The following is a 20653-nucleotide window of genomic DNA, read 5'->3' on the forward strand; positions in this document are numbered from 1 at the left end:
ATAAGCCGATACTGGTTTTGATATTTGCCAGAACTGATAACCAGCCATAATGTAACAATAACAAAACTGTCAAATTTTGTCAATTTTCTTTACAGTAAAAGAGACAATTTCTGCGGATTAAATTGGCCTGGCCCTAATACAGATACAGTACATTCCTTACCTCGGTGTGCGTCACGTTATCTGGGAAATGTAAATGGCCATGAGGGGAGCAGTACAGGTTTATCTTGGTACATTTAAGACTTCGGAAAGGGAGCAAGAATAACCCACAACATCCACTTCGAAGTAGTGTGCCAGTACATTCTGAAACGATACAAAATGGCTATGCCGAGGATACATAGCTTTATCCAGAGCCTGCATTTATCTGGGTTACTTTTGACTTCCAAACTCCAAACAATGAACGCAACCTGGAGACCATCACACCTAGACAGTGCTGCGCCCAGGGGGCGGGGCTAAGTGACAACCAATCAATGTGGAGGATAAGAGCTAGTTTATTTTAAACCATTTGTAGATAGAAAAGCTGTTTTATAATCTAACCTGAGAGACAGTGAATCTGCTACACAGACGGTCGGATTGGCTCAGCGGAAGTTTGTCTTCTTCATTTTGCCATTTTAAAAGAAGATTTGAGGGGAGAGAGAGAGGAGGCGGGGGGCTGGAATCCGCCACAATATGACCTTTTCATGATTAACAAATTAGCGAATGTCTGTATAACATTTGCATTATTCACCTCAACTTCACATTCTGCTGCAGCAGAAAGCCTCCAGATTCCGACGTTGGCTCAAGTGGCTGACAGAGTGATGAGAAAAGATCAGTGAAGATGTTTTAAGAAAAACTGATTGACATGCTGCTATTTTCAATCACACAGATGTAAGGGAAAAATAAATCGGATAACGTCTGAGTGAAGGAGAGATGGTTTGCATTTCTTTTGAGGTGCGCTCCCCCTGGTAGGCGGAGGGACGGGGCGCTGCAGGTCCCTCCCGCACTTCCTATGCTTGCGTCGCATTTCCAAGCGTGTCACCCACGGAGGGATTTGTCTGCAAAATGCCCAACATTTCAAGTATTCTCTCCCCGCTCTTGATCAAACGTCACAATTGCACATCGGATGTCCCTCCCCCCCAAAACAATAATATTGTGTCAAAGCTGGCCCGTAATTGATTGGTGACTCTTTCGGGGTCTCGCTTGTGTAACTGCGCTCCATTCCACAATCTGTCAGCAAGCACACTAATAAGTTAAAGCAGCTAAAGAAGGACATTAATAAAGAAGATAGAAAGCGTCAATTAATAGTCCAACGTAACGATAATGACCATCCGGGTAAGTTGGGGAGCCTCTGGGTAAATTGGGGAGCCGGGGGTGGGGGGTGGGCAGACTTCATGAAATTAAATGTCACCGTCCTTGAGTGAGGCGGAGTTCAGTGTTGATGCCTCTACGCCCAAAGAGCGACCTCAGTGAGGCTGTGAAGAGGGTAGCGTCGGCGAGTTTGCTACACATGATCCTTCACAAGTCCTTGGTTCGTTTTCCAAAATTGTTCGGCGGTGGCGGCTCCTTTGTCGCTACTGCGGAGATGTCTCCCCCACCATCTCGATGCCATGTTGCTGGAGCTGCGCTCTCAGCAAGGCGTTCTCGTTCTTCAGTTCCTCGATCTTGACCGAAAAGACAGAAGAAGAAGACGAAGAAGAAGAAGGGAGGATTCCGTTAAGAGCCCCTTCATCCAATCTCGTGCACCCCACTAGCGCAAGGTTACGGAACATAAATCTTGGGAAAAGAGAAATACCCCTTGTGTATACAAAACAGCTGCCCCACTAGCTCAATGCAATGATAATTAGCATCTATGTCCTGGTGCTTTTTTTTAAAATCAATTATGGGCAATAGATAACTTGAAGCGCGCCCACTTGGCATCTTTTTTTAAACAACTAGTTTGATAACTGGAAAACTGCATGCTCACAATAACCCATTTGAACACAAGAACATATTTTTCAAAAAGAGGGGATTAAAGATGAATCATTTTTCACATTTCATTCTATCTGTATCGGGATACCTTAGTCCAATGACGTAAACCGAGATTAGAACACAGCGGGCCACAAAAGTCAAGACCATAACCAACAGGATTATTGAATGATACGGTGCGTCAACTCCGCTGGGTGCCAACCCACGAGATCACGTTAAGCTTTCTACGGGGGGTTAGCGGGTACGTTCCTACTCAATACTCAGGGAGGAGATCAGCATGCAAGTTGACTGTCTGTTTTTACTCCTGCGGGCTCATTCAGGTAGCAGCGAGCGCTTTGATCGTTGGGAAGGTTGCGAATGAGGCGCCAACTGCTGAAAGCACTCTGGGATCCACTCTGAGAAGAAGTGAAGACGCACGCCGGGGAGCTGCTGGATTTTACCCTCGGCGGAGTCAGGCTTGATAGAGGCCGCTGAGGCAAACGTGTCTATTAAACCGGTTTCATCTACACACCCATGCTAAAGAACTTTAACTGTTTTCCTATGCGGAATCCATATTGAGAGGCATTCAAAATGTTTTTTTTTTTTTTTAATTAAACCTGTTTTGCAAATAACCATCGAATGGCGAGGTTTTATGAATATATCTTTTAGTTTAACAATTAGTTAATGGATGTTTTTTTTAGTGGCGTAAAAAAAAAATAAAAAAATAGTTGATCTATTAAGGAATTAATTTCGATTTCAATTGTGCAGTTACCAGCATTAGTATATCTATTTTTTTAAACGTTGCCGTTGTTTTGGAAGTAGTTTGGAAAAAATCTTCCCCGTTGGCCTACCTGCTGTCTGCACAGCTCGTTGTCTACTTGGATTCTCTCCACCTCCTTCAGGCTATCCTGCAGCCGCTGGTTGCCCTGCCGTAGCTCGCGGATGTAGTCGCACGCTTTGGACAGGATGCCTCCTTTGCTCTGGAAGGACAAAATGTTGGCAATTGCAACTTTTTTTTTTTTTGCCTGCGCAAAGCTATCACTGACTAACTTAACCTTAATTTTTTAATTTCACACTTGATGGGTGGGGAGGCACGATACAGACCCAACTTATTTACTAACAAAAACTCAATTTTCCAATATACACTCGTCACTAAAAATTAGGGATAGCGGACTTTCTGGTGAAATTTCTGAATGCATTATAACTTTTACAGGTGACCTTAATTTGACTTTCTAAATTTTTGAATGCGCATGTCCAACTGTGGGAACAGTTTGTTGGTAATTACATTTGACAGCAGAGGGCGGTATTAGCCAAAATGTCAATCCTCTTATTCCAGAAACAATATTATTAATCAGAATATCATGTTTAGACTAGTGGGGGCACATAGAATGTCTTCGTGCAAAGACAAGTATGGCGCTTTGTTCCCTTTTAATAGACTTCCTGGTCCAATTACAATTGGCATTTGTACAGTCAATCCTCTTCATCCTGCTGTTCACAGTTTGACATTGAAGCTTTCTTTATGTGTGGTTTCAACAATATGTTTCTCAGTGGGAAAGTGGCCATTGAACAAATGAGACAAGACAACTTACCGCTCCGGTTTTGGTGCTGTCCATGTTGCAGTCAGGGATAATTTTAGACAGTGTCACAATCCAGTTGTTGATTTTGTCCCTCCGCCGCCTTTCAACTACAAAAAAAAAAATCAGCAGTCATTTTTCCTTGGGTTGCCGGGCTATGGCAGCTCCACAGCAGCCTCTAGAGGCCACGTTGGGAACAGCTGTGAATTCACATCCATTTCAAGACAGTGTATTGTGTCACCCTGTCAGGCAAGTGAAAAGGCCGCAATCACAGCTAATTACCCACCTTCATTATGTTGCGCTCTCCTCCTTTCATCTCGAGGCGTTCGCGGACCGTCCATTTTCCTTCAGAGAAACAAAACACACACACACTTGTTTTTCACACAGCACAATATCGCCCATCTCTCCTTGCATTCACCTCATACCCGAGACTATTACCGACTGTTCTGGGCTGTTATCTTGGACAATGTCTTTTCTAATGCCAGGAGCCTAGACTGGGCTTGCTTCACGCTGTCCTAAATGTCTGCCTGGAGCTCCAACAACATTCTCCGCTTTCCAAGGGCGGCTCGCAGGGGGAGCGAGTTGCCGTTTTACGGCGCAGTAAAACGGTGACGAGCCGTCGGCTGGAGTCCGGAGCTGCCGGCTAATGAGACAAGCGTCTCTCGTCTGGGCGTCTTCCCTCAGGTACGCCATTAATTAAGACACGGCAGTGGAACCATTTCCAACGGCAGCAAAGCATGAAGGGTCTGGTAACACCATTGCGTATTAATATTAATGACCTATTTTCTTAAACGGGACCACAAACTGTCTTTTATTCATTTAAAGAAAAGTAGCTGGGGATTTATCGACCTATGCCTTTCACACAAAACGCAGCGAAGCGGGACAGTGCCATGTTTGTGGCCGCTTTCACAAGTAAGTATCTAGGGTTTTTTTCTACGCTGGATTTTTTTGTAATATGGGATTGATTTTGTTAGCATGTCATGTTGTAATGACAAGACGCGACTCTAAAAATATAATATATTTGAAACATAAGTGATGCCCATTTCGAAAAATTGCTCTCACGCTCCAATTTTTCAGAATCTCAACGTGAATGCGGCTTTGAACGGACTCTCATCGGCCTGTGCGCCCAATAAAGTGTACATCATTTTGCTATCTGCACAAATAAAGCAGCCAGCGTGGACACATGCGAGATGAGAGTGCGGCGAGTCTGGAGATGTTTGCAGACGCAGCGCGGCAACCTAATTTCTAATTCCTGACGGGGAACGAGTTGCCGGGCTAACAACAATGGATGAGGGTCAGCGCTGAGGGAGCGCTACGTCTGCGTCTCACACATCAAGAGCGAGGAGAATCACCGGGGATTGGAGCGGGAGGAGGGAGAGGAGGAGACTTCTCTCTGCTCGGGATCTAATTTGATTAGTTCATTTGCTGCAAACAGGAATGTGCTGTGATGCCGGTGATGGGAAAAAAAGGAGGAAGAGGAGAAGGAGGAAGGGGAGGAAGTGGAAAGCGTTCCTCACCAGTTTAAACCTTCGTGCCGCAGCGTCTCGTTTTCATTTCTGCGGACGGCACATAGGGTGGGGAGGTTTTTACTTCACTTTAGCAAACGGGAATGTCACTGTTGATTAGTTCACACTCAAAACATAAAAACAAAAACGCCAGTGTGGGAAGATTTATGTAAACAATAACAAGACGGCCATTAAAAAAAAGAATGTATGGTGCGTCTCCTGTTTGTCATGCGGCTTAACCGACAACAATGCGGATTTTGTGTCCAAACAACAGCACGTTTAACAACGGGGAATATTGATGTAACTCAATTTGACAACTGGTCATGTGCTCGTTGCAGCTTTGCCTCGACGAGAGAAAAAACCTCAGCGAATTTCATTTTGGCGGGGCACAAATACGTATTTTTGTACGTCAGAATAGATTGGTGCCGTTCATACCTGTAAAACTACCAAAGTTGAAAAAGTAAAGAATTAGTATGGAGCAAGAAAACTGAAAAATGGTTATGCTCCTTAACTGTATCTGACATTTTTTATCCCAGCCTTGTAATATAAGCATAATTTATCTTTATGTGTTTATATTTGGAGTGAGGCCTGTTGTTGCGATCAATATAAAAAAAATGACAATAAAAGCAAGCAAAATGACTAGACTGGATTCACACTGCATGCTTCAAATGACACAACTCTGGTTGTTTTGCTAAAATCTAAATACATCTTTAGATGTCAATTAGGATCCTTTTTAAGTGCAATTTAGGCATCTGTGCGTGCATGTTGTATCATTTGTTCTGTTGTAAATTCAAATAGTGAAAAACAAACAACAAGTAAAGGAAATTTGTCTCTTGGATCTGCAGTGAAAATCCAGATTGAGTGATTCATTTGATTTTTTGTGAATGGGCTGGCTACTCACGCTGGGAAGGGTTGCGTGCGTGGTGCAATGTTTCGTGTGGCGCCTGTCTGAATGACATCAGGAGGGGTCATCATCACGTAGAACTGCCCTGTGGAAAGGAAGGCATTTAGCTCTTAATCTGTATTTTTGTTTTGTGAATTTTTTTTCCCCATCAAGCATATTGACACTCCTCACATCAATGTCATCGCACATTATAAATTGTGTCCATCTATCCAAATATGTTTCACTCACAGTAATTTTGTTGAGAAAAGTTGAGGAGGAGAATAGGAGTTTTATTTATTTATTTTTTTTTAAAACAACAAGTGGGAACCTGTCGTCAATTGAGCAACAGTTTGCCGCTAAGTATGACACATCAGCCAGCTTCTCACATGACTCGTGGCACCAATTGTGACAAATGAGGCCCATCCATTCACGTGGCGCGCTTGGCGCCGTTACTCACTTTTCATTTGTTCTCTCAATGTGCTTGTGCGTGTCGCACGCTAGCGAAAAATATAAATCAGAGAGACAATGTGCAGCTTGTGCCCAAGTGTCATAAATCAGCCCAATGAGCTCAAAGACAGAAGCAACTGAGATCTTAACGACAACAAAATTTAAGATTTCATTTTTTCAAGACGGAAATGGGGCCCTTTCATTTGCAAAATGGCACCACATTACAAATGTGTATTGTCATTTAGTGACGGACTGAGCGACCTGCGTGATTCATTAGACGCCAAGTAATCAATCACGTGATGGGCAGGGCCCCCTCGTAATCTGGGAACGAATTGTCGTGTCTGCAGTGAATTAAGCATTTATAATCTTGTTGGGAGATAGTACTAATTGATTTTTATTTCTCTGACACATTCTCTCTTTTTTTATAAAGCTTGCCTGTTTGGTGTGCTTGTTAAGTATACAGTGGGTCACACCGACCCATAAACACACAACACAGAAGCCAATTTAATCGCATTTCATACATTATTTACCCGTAAGCTTTGCGGTCTGTCATATTTTTGACCAATGCTATGTGTGTGTAACGTGATTAGCTATGTACTTTATATGACAGATGGAATATATTAACTGTCACTCAACAATCCTATCACACTGAAGGAATTGTGTATTAAGTAGCTCAAACGCACGCACACATCAGAGTGATTAATTCTGATTTTACATTGTCTATGTATAAGCATAACGTGACAAAAATAAAATGTAAAAAATTAGCTATTAGAATTTTTTTTTTTTTTAAACAGGTGCTTATCACAGTAAAAAGTAATTTAGATTAAAAACAAGAGTGGATTCGCATCGTGTGCATGCTCACATTAAGCGTGAGACCCCACCCACTCACCTCCCGCCTGTGTAAGCGTAGGGTCGGCAGCGGCCTGCACAGACACGGCGCCGTCGCTCACAGCCGCTGCGGGAAAGTAGGCGAAACGCGCTTCCCCGCCTCCCGACTCCCCCGCCGGGCTTCCTCCATTACTGAAAGGGTTGTGAATCACTGCCTTTGACAGATAAAAGAGATGGACAGAGGATGAGAGAAGCGTGAGCGGGCAGCAGGTAAAAGCCCGCCTCGCTCTCTTGTCAGACCAAACATGAGTCTCAGCTGAGCGAGACCCCCCCAGACACCCACCCTTCCCATCCCACACATAGCAAAGTGCTATTTGACAGCCGCAATAAAGTGAGAAAAAAAAAAAGTGTGGTAAGATAAAAATAAGCACTGTTCCTGTCAAAGAAATCTGGTTAAAACCCAAAAGTTAATTACTTTTTTTTTCTGCTAGGCAAACTTTAGCCTCGACAAATGTTTTACCCTTCGTGCCGCTTCTCTAGCTTGACAAGTCTTTAACAATCCTGTTGTGTGGCAGGTCAAACTGACCCCATTTTAAAAGTTACAAGGATTCTTCAATCATTCTCATGCATCCTGCCATGATGAACAATTTTATGTACGTCGATGGGTGAAACCGCTGTTGCGAGAACTGTGGAGTTTACGAGTGTGTGACCCAAAGAGGCCAATCATTTAGTCAAAAAATAAACAGCAATTCCAAGAGGGCCTTAATTACACATGCCGGTATGTTCATTGAAGTGGCAGGTGAGGTGGAGAGCATGCCTTGTGCATTCAAGGTCACCAGGAATCCATTTTCTCATTAAGTTCTTCCTCATATGAATGCTGAAAGGTAGAGCACTTCAAATTAAAATGCCTTTCGCCACATCCTTAGGTACACCTCCACAATCTATCCATCCATCCATTTTCTATACCACTTGTCCCCACGAGGGTCGCGGGCCTATCCCAGCAGTCATCGGGCAGTAGGCGGGGAACACCCTGTACCGGTTGCCAGCCAATCGTAATCTAATGAGCGCTTAAACACAACATAGGTTGCCTTGACCAATCGCTCTGTTTTAAATGGTTGACTGTATGAACTTGTAATTTAATAAATGCCTCTCAGGAAAATGCAGTGCAGTTGTAGGCTGCAATAACCACAATAATAAAAATATTGCTAAATTAATACCAATCAAAAGTGAGCATCTACATAAACAAAACTTTTGTTAGACCAAGGGTGGGTCAAGTTTTTGGGCCAAGAATTAATCAAGGGGCCTGTGAATTTTTTTTCTAAAATGGTTAGTTTACATATTTTTTCATTTATTTCATGATATAATTAATCTGCTAACTGATTTATATGCTGTTGAAACGCAGGTGACGAACGCCCCCTAAAGGCCAAACAAGGCCACTACAACAACAATGAATCCTCAAGCGAAAAAGCCCAATTAACTACAGAATTTTATGTTTGTGAATTTGTGTGGCAGAAAAGTGATTGACGACGGCAGCATTCCATCTTCCTTCCATTTATTTTCCTCACGGAACATCTTTTCGACTGACACTTCTCAGATCCAACTTAAGGTAAATTGCAAAAGTAAAACTGAATAAGCACAGCATGTTTGAAAACTTGTTGAGACAGCTAAAACAAACCAAAAAAAATTGCATAATTTCATGGTAATCAAGGGTTGGTACCTGAGCAATCGCCTGTGGAGCGCCGCTGAAGGCTGCTGCAGAGACAACGCTAATCGCTTCGCCAGCGTCGTCCCGTCCCTCAAGGTTCTGGTCAGTGACCTGGACCACGCGGTACGTCACCTGCAAGGATAAAGGGGAAAAAAAATAAAAAATTACAAAATAAAAAATTGATGTTTTGTTTCTACAGTGTGCATACTTGGCTGGTAGATTTGTTGATCATATCCCACAAGGTCCCACACAAAATGCTTCAGACTGGATTTTGCCAAATGAGAAAATAGTCTTGTTGTTCCAAGAGAAACCCAATTTGTAGCCCCGTATCATGTGACTCGCTCCCTCCCCTGCCTGACATGTGACAGCAGCCTCGTGCCAATCCCATCCCGACCCGAAATCACATGATGTTGCTCACGCTCTCACTCTCGGTCACCCTCTGTTTACACCAAAACAAATCACGCATGGATGAACGGGTATCAAATGCCACACTCATGTTCAAGAATAAATTCATCGCCACTAAAAGTATGGAGGGCTTTTACCCATAAAAATGTGAATTATTTGAATAACTGCCAACTTGTTTCTCATTATGTTTGTGTTTTTTCACCAATTCTGTGCCTAATATCTCCTGATACCAAAAAAGTTTTGAAACCGTTAAAAAACTAAAATAAAAATAATCTCCACAATAATAACTTTGAGTGTGTGTGGCTTTAAAAGGTAGAGCCTCGTCAACACAAAAAGCAAACATTTATTCCGCATGTTTCTTTTAATTTTGGAATGAGGTTGTAACATAAAATGTAGCAACAAAATAATTTCATGGTTGAACATAAATCAGTCATGGGACAGCAAGGAGAAATAAAACTTTGTTTCTTGAGGACATGGCAGTGGGGATAAAAAAATCACATGACAAAAAATTGCAACCTTAATTACGCCACAGAGACAGCACCAAAAAAAATTCAATAACTGCTGAGGATGCACTCAATCATTTTTTAAGTAGCACCTTTATAATTATTTTTGTTTGATTCAAATTAGAAAAACCTTTAAGACTACTTCAAAATACCTGTGCAGTTAGTATGCATTTGATCATGACCCAGAAACTGATTATTTCTAGTCATCTTGTCCAGTCTCACCTGTCCCCCGTCAGTGCGGAATTGGTATTGGATGTTGTGATCACCAAACGCCGTGGCCTCCTGTATGGTGACAGCCGTCTGCTCGTCCCCAGTTCCGTCTGAGGGAAGGATATTTCAGTTGGTTTGTTTTCTTACAACAGTACACCAGAAACAAATATAAACAGGAAAAGAAACACTAAGGTCAAAACGGCCTTTGTCAACACAGTTGGAGAAGTCACACTGAACTTTGACGCTTCTGCCTACGAAGTGAAAATAAAAATAAATGGGGGCAAAACTCATTTATTTCAATTGGCTCGGTAGTTATTAAATCGTTACAACTCATATTACAAAGCAAGGTCCCCTCACTGGGTTAATCTGAAACTTTTAACACTCACAGTACCAGGTAAAACATATTGCTGCAAACCGTTTGCTTAGGAAAATGCAGAGAATTACTTTTCCTGACAATCAAGAAAAGTGAGAAATGAATTATTACATAGGTCATGAACTTAAATGGCTGGGGATGCAAAGTCGTTTGTGCATTGTTGCAAGTCATGTAAGAAGTTTATTAAATTTACCGTCAGATGCTTGCACCTCCTCGTCTTGTTTATCTTGGCTGCGGATGAAAACATAACATGTCACTTTGACTTGTCAGCCCAAAGAAACCTTAATTTAAGGGGAATTTCCATCATAATTTTAAATCCAACTTTAAGAGCTATCTTAGCTTTTGTGAGATTCCAGATCAAATAAATTCACAACATGAATACTTGCAACCTGACTAGTTTAATTTTAAAAGCTAGCCAAAGCTAACTTTGCTAGCCTGTTTTTAGTTCATTTATTTCCAATAAACGCCCTGTTTATGTTATAAATACTCGTCTATTTGCCTCACAGTGCAACTAAGTTTTGTCAAAAACAAAATGTAAAAAGCTAAAATATCCGCTTTCTAAAGTAACGCATTCTTCTTAACTCTGGAAAGGATTATTAGCATGTTGTGCTTAGCTTGTGGGTGTTAGCCATTTTTGTGACACAGCTTTACCTGGTGTTGTCCAGACTCTGTTCGAGCATATCCATCAGTGTCGAAATTAAAAAAAAAAAAAAAAAAGGGAACTTCAATGCCACGGATGGAGATGGAAGTGCTTGATCACGGGAACAAACACTCGGGTCATGTGAGAGGAGACAGCCCAGGACACGTGAGACGCAGCTCGGCTTTGGAGGAAAAATGGAGTCCGGCGAGTCGCTCGGTGTTGCTGGGTAAGATAAAGTGACTCCAACGTCGTTTCTTTCGACGGTTTATCTTGATGCTATCTTGTACGCCCCGCGGCAACAAGATGATATGGAATGGCGAAACTGTGACGTATAGCAACAATGAACTATTCAGCGATGTATTCCAAATCGATTACTACCGATTTGGCTTAATGAACCTCTAAACGCAACACGAAAGCTATTTCGTGCTAGTATGTTCCAAGCTAACTCTGCTTGGCGTTTGACTTTGCCAGAAAGTAATGTAATGTACCATAACATTGAAGGCATTAGAGCAAATAAAGTCATTTTATTTGTTGCTAACTGGTGTTATTTCATACCTGTTTATATTATAAATACATACATAATTACGTAGATTATTCATTGTTATCTAAATCCGTCATTTATATATTCATAAGATTGATTCTATGATTTTAGAAATGGTGTTCCTGCACAGTGATGTCTGTATGTGTGAATGTATGTCTGTATTTTCTTTGAAATAGTTTTTTTTTTTTTTTTATGAAATGCTGGACCTCAGGTAAATAAAACAAATTTCCGTTCTGGCCATGACATATGTTTCTTCTTTGTGTTTTCTTGAATAGACTGTTGTTATGAAGTCAATTCAGTAATTTTTGTATACGCCTTAATCACAAAAAAAATCGGCTATATCTTAATCATATAAGTAATACATTAGTTAACCAATACGAACCTTACAATACTGTATACTGCATACATTTTGTTGATTAAATTTTAACTATCCATCCATCCATCTTCTTCCGCTTATCCGAGGTCGGGTCGCGGGGGCAGCAGCTTCAGGAGGGACTCCCAGACTTCCCTCTACCCAGCCACTTCATCCAGCTCATCCCGGGGGATCCCAAGGCGTTCCCAGGCCAGCTGAGAGACATAGTCTCTCCAGCGCGTCCTGGGTCGTCCCCAGGGTCTCCTACCGGTGGGACATGCCCGGAACACCTCCCCAGGGAGGCGTCCAGGAGGCATCCTGATGAGATGCCCGAGCCACCTCATCTGGCTCCTCTCAACGTGGAGGAGTAGCGACTCTACTCCGAGTCTCTCCCGGATGACCGAGCTTCTCACCCTATCTCTAAGGGAGAGCCCGGACATCCTGCGGAGAAAACTCATTTCGGCCGCTTGTATCCGGGATCTCGTTCTTTTGGTCACGACCCTTAGCTCGTGACCATAGGTGAGGGTAGGAACGTAAATCGGCCGGTAAATTGAGAGCTTTGCCTTTTGGCTCAGCTCTCTTTTCACCACGACGGACCGGTACAGAGTCCGTCCACATTACTGCCGACGATGCACCGATCCGCCTGTCGATCTCGCGCTCCATCCTCCCCTCACTCGTGAACAAGACCCCAAGATACTTAAACTCCTCCACTTGGGGCAGGATCTCATCCCCGATCCGGAGAGGGCATTCCACCCTTTTCCGATCGAGGACCATGGACTCGGATTTGGAGGTGCTAACCCTCATCCCGACTGCTTCACACTCAGCTGCGAACCGCTCCAGTGATAGCTGGAGATCACGGCCTGAAGAAGCCAACAGCACCACGTCGTCTGCAAAAAGCAGAGACGCAATGCTGAGGTCGCCAAACTGGACCCCCTCAACGCCTTGGCTGCGCCTAGAAATTCTGTCCATAAAAATTATGAACAGAATCGGTGACAAAGGGCAGCCTTGGCGGAGTCCAACCCTCACTGGGAACGAATCCGACTTACTGCAGGAAATGCGGACCAAACTCTAGCATCGGTGATACAGGGACCGAACCGCCCTTTAAATTCGAACCTCGGATTCAGGAGGAGCAGTGTGGCTTTCGTCCTGGCCGTGGGACAGTGGACCAGCTCTACACCCTCAGCAGGATCCTCAAGGGTGCATGGGAGTTCGCCCAACCAGTCCACATGTGTTTTGTGGACTTGGAGAAGGCGTTCGACCATGTTCCTCGGGAGGTTCTGTGGAGGGTGCTTCAGGAGTACGGGGTGCCGAGCCAACTAAATTTTAACTATTCATTTTTTTAGAGCCCTGCAATATATAAAACGTTTTCCCAAATTTATGACGGGATTAATTAATGGTAATTAACCAAGGTTATTGTGTTAATAATTGTTTTGATCGCAATGAACTTTGCCACAATTAGTAGGAACATATATTCGTTTAGTTTTCTACACGAGACATTTTAAGTTTGGACCCACAATATTTTTCCCAATCTTAAACAATTATGCAATATTAAAGCAATCCCTAAAATGAAATTCAATGGTATTTTTTAACAAAGAAATATGTTTGTGTTGTTGCAATACGGCGGTATTTAACTTTGTCGAGGTTACCAAAGGAGCGCCGTGATCTCAGCCAATAAGCGCCGAGTATGTTGCTCATGGCAGGATCTTCATTGGTCGAATCAGGAGGCGGCCCCCGGAGTTCCTTCCTCGTGTAACTCTAAAATAGCTCCGACTTCTCCTTGTGTGAAGGTTCACTTACGGTGACTCGGTTACGTCCGCTGTCCACAACTCCTTTCCACGGTTCCACCTACTATGTCTGGCCGGGTTCTTGTCGGTGTCAAGCGTGTCATTGACTATGCAGTTAAGGTAATATCATACATTAACTTGTATGAGTATTTTGAACAATATTTAGATGGTGACTTTCTGTGTTGTACTAGCTAGCGTCCACATGGTAACAGCTTTGTAGCGCCACATATGACCTATGATGGAAAGCATACCTTTAACTGGACCTTTCAGGACACATTGCGGGGAATACTTAATAATGTTGCCCAATAGCATATTTGTATATAGTTAATTGTGTAGGTTACTCAATGAATAGTGTGTTGTCATGTTGTGTAACCTCAAGATTAGCTGCCCCTTGAGTTTTTCCCACTACAATGAGATGAAATGCTATAAACGAAGCATAGAGATAGTTTAATCTCTGCCTGTCTTCTGCCTGTCCCCCTTTCCCCGCCACCCGCAGATCCGGGTAAAACCTGATAAGAGTGGCGTAGTGACCGATGGCGTGAAGCACTCCATGAACCCTTTCTGCGAGATTGCCGTGGAGGAGGCGGTCAAGCTGAAGGAGAAGAAGCTCATCAAGGAGGTGGTGGCAGTGAGCTGTGGGCCACAGCAGGCTCAGGTGGGCTTGGCATCCCAAGAGCATCCGAGGGCAGAATCTGGGCCACTATAGTGCGCTGAAAAAAAGGCTTTGAATGTCCTTTCCCCCTTCTCAGGAGACCATCCGTACTGCCCTCGCCATGGGAGCTGACCGTGGCATCCACGTGGAGGTGTCTGGCAAGGACTACGACAACTTGGGCCCCCTGCAGGTCTCCAAGATCATGGCTGCATTGGCCAAGAAGGAGGAGGCCCAGCTTGTAATTCTTGGGAAACAGGTCAAAAAGACAGAAGTACATTCCTTCTTAGATGCACTATTTTACATGGTAATATTTGTTTTTAACAGGCCATTGACGATGACTGCAATCAGACGGGACAAATGACAGCAGCCCTACTGGACTGGCCTCAGGTAAGAGCCCACCATTTTTATTTGAGTTATTAAATGTGCCAAATCCGGTCCCTGATTTTTAATGCGTTTTAATTCAATCTGTATTCATTTAGAGAGTTAAGTATTTCAGTGATAGCTCTAATACAATATTATGTAACCACTTCTCTAGTCCAAGGAAACTTATCAACATGAGCTGAATGAACCGCAGTGATCCTGCTCAATCCAGAGCAGAACAGTTCAAAGGTTTTCTGGACATGTTAGGGGGAAGTTCACAGATTGGCCAGCTGGTGGCACCCTTGACATCACTTTGAGCACACAGTGGGACAGACGTGACAAAATATTGCCATGTTTTTGTATCATTTGAAGTTATTTTTATTACTCCTAGTTACTTACCACAGTATTGTTAATATTGTTTTGATATTGTCATGTAGGGCACCTTTGCGTCAGAGGTGACAATGGAAGGCGACAAAGTGAAAGTGGTGCGTGAGATCGATGGCGGCCTGGAGACCATCAAGATCAACACGCCCGCCGTGGTCACCGCGGACCTCCGACTCAACACACCTCGCTACGCCACCCTGCCTAATATCATGGTAGGCACCTGGAATCGGCACATACTGACATCTAATATAGTATAACATTAAAATAATCCTCTCAATCCCCAGTTGCAAGTATGAGAAGTTAAAGTCCAATAGAAAGAAGAAACCTAGCAAAGCAACACATGCACTACAACATCAGCATCTTTGTCTTGTCCTTTCCTTCAGAAAGCCAAGAAGAAGAAAATTGCCAACGTGAAGCCGTCCGAGCTGGGCGTGGATCTGACATCCCGTCTGGAAGTGCTGCGGGTGGACGAACCTCCACAGAGGCTGGCTGGCATAAAAGTGGAGACGGTGGAAGACTTGGTGGGCAAACTAAGGGAGACGGGCAGCATATAACAAAACTGGGTCGGAACCTAACAGAACTTGGAAAATAACTGCAAGGTAAGTGATAGTAGATTGCAGAAGTTGAAGGTATCTTTGTATTTGTAATCATTGTATGTATCACTCTCTCTTTTTTTTTTCTCACAGGCCAAGTACTGAGGAACACTGTCCTGCTGCTACCACAAAACCTTATCTCTCTTTTATTTTATTTTTTTTTAATCATCACAGCTGTACTATAAACTTGGAATCCACTTAAAGGGTCAATACATAACCATCTTGTTCTCATCGCCCAAATAAGTAGCTGTCTAAACGCGCTTGTAAATGATTGTAAATACAGTATATAGAGACAAGCATGTCGCATATTAGCTGGGTAAGAGGACAGTGTCTCTCGGTACCATCAAACTTTTGAATATTTCACCACAAGCGCCTCGATTGTACATGATCATGACAATAAAGCAGCGTTTGAAGTTTTTTTCATAACCAAATTCAACCGTGATTGGTCTCCTCAATTTCCAAACAATAGCCCCCCCACACACAATTGTCTTTTGTTCTTTCACAAAACAAAAAATAAAAAAGAAATTAACTCAGCCAAATCTGAAACGGGAAAAAAAACACCCAAAGTAAAAAAACACCACAAGTCATAAGACTTTTGACCAGTAAAAAAAGAAATGCAAATATCAAATCCTGCAACAATCTAATCTGTGCACTTCAAGTGACATTTTCACACACGTCTCAGTTATAACAACAAACCAAATATTCATGAATTTCTCCACTTTCCCTCATGATTCTGTGTGACAGCTACAGTTGTAATTGTTTCCAACACAAATATCTTCAACGCTGACTCGACAAGTTGCACCGTTCATCGCGTTCCAATCCGCAGGCACTCTCGCTTGAGTGCTGCGTGATTGGCCAAGGCCGCACGAGAGGTGTGGCTTCGATATGGAGCAGCACAGGTATGCCTGGGTGGCGCCGCTGTCTCTCCTCAAGGACATTTACACACACCTGCTTAATATGTCCTCTCTTTAAAAATGGCTTTTTGATATTTTTCAAAAAGTCCACAATTTTTGTTTTCCTTAAAAATGAAGACGCATAAAGGATTAAGTGGTCAAGTTTTGATGATTATTTTGGGTTTTGCTTTTTCTGGTGAGTACCCTTTTTTATTTTTATAGTTAGCTTTTGGTGATTTTCTGCAGTAAATACAAAATTATTTTCACTCATCAAAGCAGCACTTCACACACAAAGTAAATTGCGAGCGTTGACAAATCTTAACCCAGCCTAGCGACCAAATCTGTTATGTAAATAAGCTATATTGTAAGGTGCTCGCTAACAAGACATTTTGTGTTATTTGTGTGCTTAGTGTATTTTGCCTGTTTTCAAACTATCAGGTGCCAACGGGCAGCTTCTCGTGTCTGCACCGGGCGACGCCCAGGTAGACACCCTCGCAGGTGCCAACCTCACCCTGGCCGTGTCCTTCGATGGGGTGCCGGACCCGGCCGTGACCTGGTTCAAAGGCCGTCTGCCCATCGTCACCTGGACAGTGGGCTCAGACACCCGCCCGGATGTAGCGGAAGAATACAGGGAAGTGCTGAGGCTGGAACCCAACGGATCCCTCAGCTTTGTCCACGTGCCGCTGGGCTACGACGGAAACTACACAGTGGAGATGACCAAGTCTGGTTTAGGCACCGGTTCCTTCAATTTCACTCTGAGGGTCTTTGGTGAGTCAAACTTTTTGACACTTCTTTTGAAAATAAACAACCTATTTACAAGTTGATGGATTTCTACCTCAGAACTCTTCGAGAACGTGACACTGATGGCTTTTCCGGATTTAATCGAAGAGGGCAGCGAGCAGTTGCAGCTGCAGTACCACATGCTGCGAGGTGTGGTGGAGCAGCAGCGATGGTTCTTCAACGGCCGGGCCGTAGCAGATGGAAAAGGCAGCTCGCGTTATTCGCTGGGGCCCGGCACACTGGTGGTCCGTGAGCCCCGCCGGAACGACACGGGACGGTACACTGTGACGCTGAGCAACCCCTTCAGCAGCGTGACTCTTGACTTGAACGTCACTGTCTTGTGTACGCCGAGGTTTAACGATGTGAAATATGAAAATATGTGTCTAATATGTAATTCATTCAGTTCTGATCTTCTCTGTGTTCAATTGCAGATGGTCCAGATGAGCCCAGCATCCAAATCAGCCCAATTCAGGACTTCTACCTACCAGGAGATTCGCTCACCCTGTCCTGCCTGGCGGATGGGGCACCGCAGCCCCTCGTGAGATGGATGTTTGATGGCGAGACCTTGTCTGATAATGCCATGGGTGTCCTAAATCTCACAGGAGTACAGACCAAGCAAAATGGCCTTTACACCTGTGACCTGCGCAACCAAAGGACAGGAGCACAACGACACAAGACCGTTGCGCTAAATGTTTATGGTATGCTGATAATACATTTGAATGTAATTTTAGTTTTTAGATTTTTTGTTTTAATTAAGTTATACAAAGTCTTGAGAAAATCTTAAATAAGAGTGAAGTCCGAGCAATAGAAAAATGAATGTATTATTTCACGAGAATACATCGGTACAGAGAAACCACCAGGAGGTCCGCAGTGTTCCGTGGTGTCCGAGGACAACCAACGCTTGCGGTACGGCTGCCAGTGGTCGGGCGGAACGCCGCCGGCCAGGCTCTCCTTCCCGGATTTTGGTGACGACAGCAGCCTTGAGAACTTTACCTTGAGCATCAACGAATCGAGCCAGTTGGACGGCAAAATTGTCACATGCCAGGGACAACATCCTGTGGAAAACAGCAAGTGTGACGTTACGGCTGGTGGGTGTCATGTGACTTTTTTGTCCCCCAAAATACAATTTTCTGTCATTCTTTTTAGAGTGCCTGGCACAATATTTGGTGTGTGCTGATGAGTTTCGCCGAAATAATCACAGAGTGTTTCCTCTCTGTCAGGGAGTCCACAGAACTTCCTCCCGACCGTGCGAACTGACGTGGACACTGAGGGCAAAATAGTGGTGAGCATCAGCTGCCTCAGCCGGGCCACGCCTCCCGCCACTGTGTCGTGGTTCCGAGGTGGCGAGCCGGTCGTGGACGGTGACCTCATCAGTGATGACACCACCCGCTTGGATATCCGTCATCGCAACGTTAGTGTACTCCTCCTTCAAAACTACACTTGCACCTGCCGAAACCTCCTGGGCGGCCGCACCAAGCACATCCGCTTGCAAGGTAGTCTACTCAACCAGATTCATTGTTTTTTTTTTTTTTTAATTCGCATACTTGGAATCCTAACTTGTCATTCAGCTGATATTAAAGTCATTTCCCAGGATAAGGCTTCTATTGTGCTCTTCCTCTCATTTCGAAAACTTTCCATTCCCTAAATTAAAGACAACAAAGAGGCCTCAGAGCAAACCTCGCTTGTGTTTTCCCGTGGAACAAAGCGCTTGACTGTTGACCATTGACTCCACCTCTTCTATCCCAATCTCTCCAGAGCCGTCCATCTCCAATTTCAGTTTGTTCCCGCACAAGGACGGCACCATCATCACATTGACGTGGGAAGTCCCACCCACCTCCATCATCACAGGTCAAAAAAAAAAAGTGTCACTATAAACATTTTGTGTAAACATTGTGTCATTCAACAAGTGCTGAATACAAACGGTATCCAAACATGTTTGAATGTAGGTTTTGACATCCAGATGAGCGGGCCAGCCCTGGTGAGTGCAGACGGGAATCTCAGTCAGTCCAAAGCCAGCGCAGACACATTCCGCACCATCCTGCCCAAAGCCGGTTCGGCCCGAAGCGCCGACATCTTCCACCTGGATCCCAAATCCACGTATCGTTTTCGGGTTCTTCCCAGAGCTCTAATGGTCGAGGGCCAGCCAACGAATGCCAGACGGATCGGCCCAGGTATTCAAATACATGACAGTGGTTATCTATCTATCTATCTATCTATCTATCTATCTATCTATCTATCTATCTATCTATCTATCTATCTATCTATCTATCTATCTATCTATCTATCTATCTATCTATCTATCTATCTATCTATTTTCTTTATTTTATTTATTTTATTTTATTTATTTAATTTATTTATTTATTTATTCATTTATTCATTTATTTATTTATCTTGGTTCCAGCTGAGGGTCTGAGTGGTCCAGCCATTGCAGGCATTGCAGCCGGAATCCCCTGCAGCCTCCTCTTCCTGCTTCTTGTGTGCGGCCTCATTTATTTGGCCATCTACTGGAGCAGAGCCAAAAGACAGCAGACCAGATATCCGGTGTCCAGGGCTGCTGAGAAGGTTTAAAAGCCTTTTTTTTTTTTTTTAAATCAAGCAAACTGATGGGAGGAAAAAAACCCATTTCTATATTATTAAGGCTTTGTCTCCATCTTATGGGATCTTATAGAATTGTATTGGTAACCACCCCCTTTCCAAAAATTGTACATGAATTTTTTTTCCTCCTTGTGTCCAGGTAACGACCACCCAGACACAGACGCCTCAGAATCTACTGCCAAGAGGCGTCAAGTCTCCCCCCGACTACAACAGACTGCGTCAGGTGCTTCCTCCGATTGCCTTGGCCACATTTCAGGGGAGAAAAATGACAAACAATAACCAGTTTGTTTTTATTTTGCAGACACCGTCCAGCCTCTCTGTGGCCCCGCCCACTTTTGTCCCCCCACCGCCCGTCAGAGTTGCAACAACAGTCTGAGCCAGTTGAATTTTGTACAGTAGGATTTGTTTTTCATTTTGTATTATAACATATCAGCAGAAAATTTTGTTAAGAATACATTTTTACACTGCATTTAACTGTTTATGGTCATTTTGTGATAATATTTAGTTGTTGAATTAGTATTATTATATAATTAAATGTTTTTATTTTAATTGTTCTGCTTGAAAGTTTTCTGTGTTTATTGACAGTCAAAATATGCATTGTGCAAAGATTTTAGATATTCAGTATTTTTCAGTTAGGATGGAATCATTTGGTCCATGTGTATATACTGTTAAAATGGTTTACAATTGTATCTCACATGCTCTCAGTTTGGCAAAGATGAGTTTGGA

General features: G+C 43.4%; 4 protein-coding genes across 11 annotated transcripts in view; 2 read left to right on the forward strand and 2 right to left on the reverse strand.

Annotated features, from left to right (window-relative positions):
- The window catches only part of iglon5 (IgLON family member 5), a 92026-nt gene extending 91630 nt beyond the window's left edge, over nt 1-396 (reverse strand). For all 6 annotated transcript variants that reach the window (XM_088388137.1, XM_088388138.1, XM_088388136.1 and 3 more), the window contains exon 1: nt 161-396. The gene's annotated coding sequence lies outside the window, so the exon portion shown is untranslated. The remainder of the gene's footprint in view (nt 1-160) is intronic.
- A 74-nt stretch (nt 397-470) lies between these two features.
- usf2l (upstream transcription factor 2, c-fos interacting-like) lies at nt 471-11401 on the reverse strand. Of its 3 annotated transcripts, XM_088388140.1 has the most exons (11): nt 11005-11401; nt 10547-10584; nt 9993-10090; nt 8875-8994; nt 7219-7372; nt 5901-5988; nt 5012-5050; nt 3781-3839; nt 3510-3604; nt 2772-2900; nt 471-1637 (listed from the first exon to the last, which is right to left on the reverse strand). In XM_088388140.1, the coding sequence occupies exons 1-11, from the start codon at nt 11037-11039 to the stop codon at nt 1548-1550; spliced, it is 945 nt and encodes a 314-aa protein (XP_088244266.1). In that variant the 5' UTR covers nt 11040-11401; the 3' UTR covers nt 471-1547. The 3 variants fall into 3 exon arrangements, with proteins under 3 accessions (XP_088244266.1, XP_088244267.1, XP_088244268.1); XM_088388141.1 differs by lacking the exon at nt 5012-5050 and having other exon boundaries at nt 11005-11398; XM_088388142.1 differs by lacking the exons at nt 9993-10090; nt 10547-10584; nt 11005-11401 and adding an exon at nt 9071-9218.
- Nucleotides 11402-13631: 2230 nt separating this feature from the next.
- On the forward strand, nt 13632-16090 carry etfb (electron transfer flavoprotein subunit beta). The gene is made up of 7 exons (XM_088388143.1): nt 13632-13790; nt 14167-14325; nt 14420-14578; nt 14647-14709; nt 15120-15278; nt 15450-15665; nt 15753-16090. The coding sequence occupies exons 1-6, from the start codon at nt 13737-13739 to the stop codon at nt 15618-15620; spliced, it is 765 nt and encodes a 254-aa protein (XP_088244269.1). The 5' UTR covers nt 13632-13736; the 3' UTR covers nt 15621-15665; nt 15753-16090.
- A 135-nt stretch (nt 16091-16225) lies between these two features.
- On the forward strand, nt 16226-20476 carry vsig10l (V-set and immunoglobulin domain containing 10 like). The gene is made up of 11 exons (XM_088388127.1): nt 16226-16748; nt 16991-17320; nt 17393-17674; nt 17764-18030; nt 18181-18420; nt 18553-18825; nt 19088-19180; nt 19279-19503; nt 19734-19894; nt 20067-20150; nt 20229-20476. Exons 1-11 carry the CDS (start codon nt 16685-16687, stop codon nt 20301-20303), a joined length of 2094 nt encoding a protein of 697 aa, XP_088244253.1. The 5' UTR covers nt 16226-16684; the 3' UTR covers nt 20304-20476.
- The last annotated feature ends 177 nt before the right edge of the window (nt 20477-20653 follow it).

This window comes from Syngnathus floridae, chromosome 10 (genome assembly GCF_059516105.1).
Source record: "Syngnathus floridae isolate MCC-2025c chromosome 10, RoL_Sflo_1.0, whole genome shotgun sequence".
Taxonomy (NCBI): Eukaryota; Metazoa; Chordata; class Actinopteri; order Syngnathiformes; family Syngnathidae; genus Syngnathus; species Syngnathus floridae.

Excerpts from the sequence above, each read along its gene's own strand:
- usf2l (XM_088388140.1), bottom strand. The coding sequence starts at position 11,039 with ATGGATATGCTCGAACAGAGTCTGGACAACACCAG. Across the intron at positions 10,091-10,546 it reads GGAGGTGCAAGCATCTGACG|ACGGAACTGGGGACGAGCAG; the intron begins GTAAATTTAATA and ends TCCTTCCCTCAG. Across the intron at positions 8,995-9,992 it reads TCCGCACTGACGGGGGACAG|GTGACGTACCGCGTGGTCCA; the intron begins GTGAGACTGGAC and ends TTATCCTTGCAG.
- etfb (XM_088388143.1), top strand. The coding sequence starts at position 13,737 with ATGTCTGGCCGGGTTCTTGTCGGTGTCAAGCGTGTCATTGACTATGCA. Across the intron at positions 14,710-15,119 it reads CCCTACTGGACTGGCCTCAG|GGCACCTTTGCGTCAGAGGT; the intron begins GTAAGAGCCCAC and ends ATTGTCATGTAG. Across the intron at positions 15,279-15,449 it reads CCACCCTGCCTAATATCATG|AAAGCCAAGAAGAAGAAAAT; the intron begins GTAGGCACCTGG and ends CCTTTCCTTCAG.
- vsig10l (XM_088388127.1), top strand. The coding sequence starts at position 16,685 with ATGAAGACGCATAAAGGATTAAGTGGTCAAGTTTTGATGATTATTTTG. Across the intron at positions 16,749-16,990 it reads TTTGGGTTTTGCTTTTTCTG|GTGCCAACGGGCAGCTTCTC; the intron begins GTGAGTACCCTT and ends TCAAACTATCAG. Across the intron at positions 17,675-17,763 it reads CTTGAACGTCACTGTCTTGT|ATGGTCCAGATGAGCCCAGC; the intron begins GTACGCCGAGGT and ends GTTCAATTGCAG.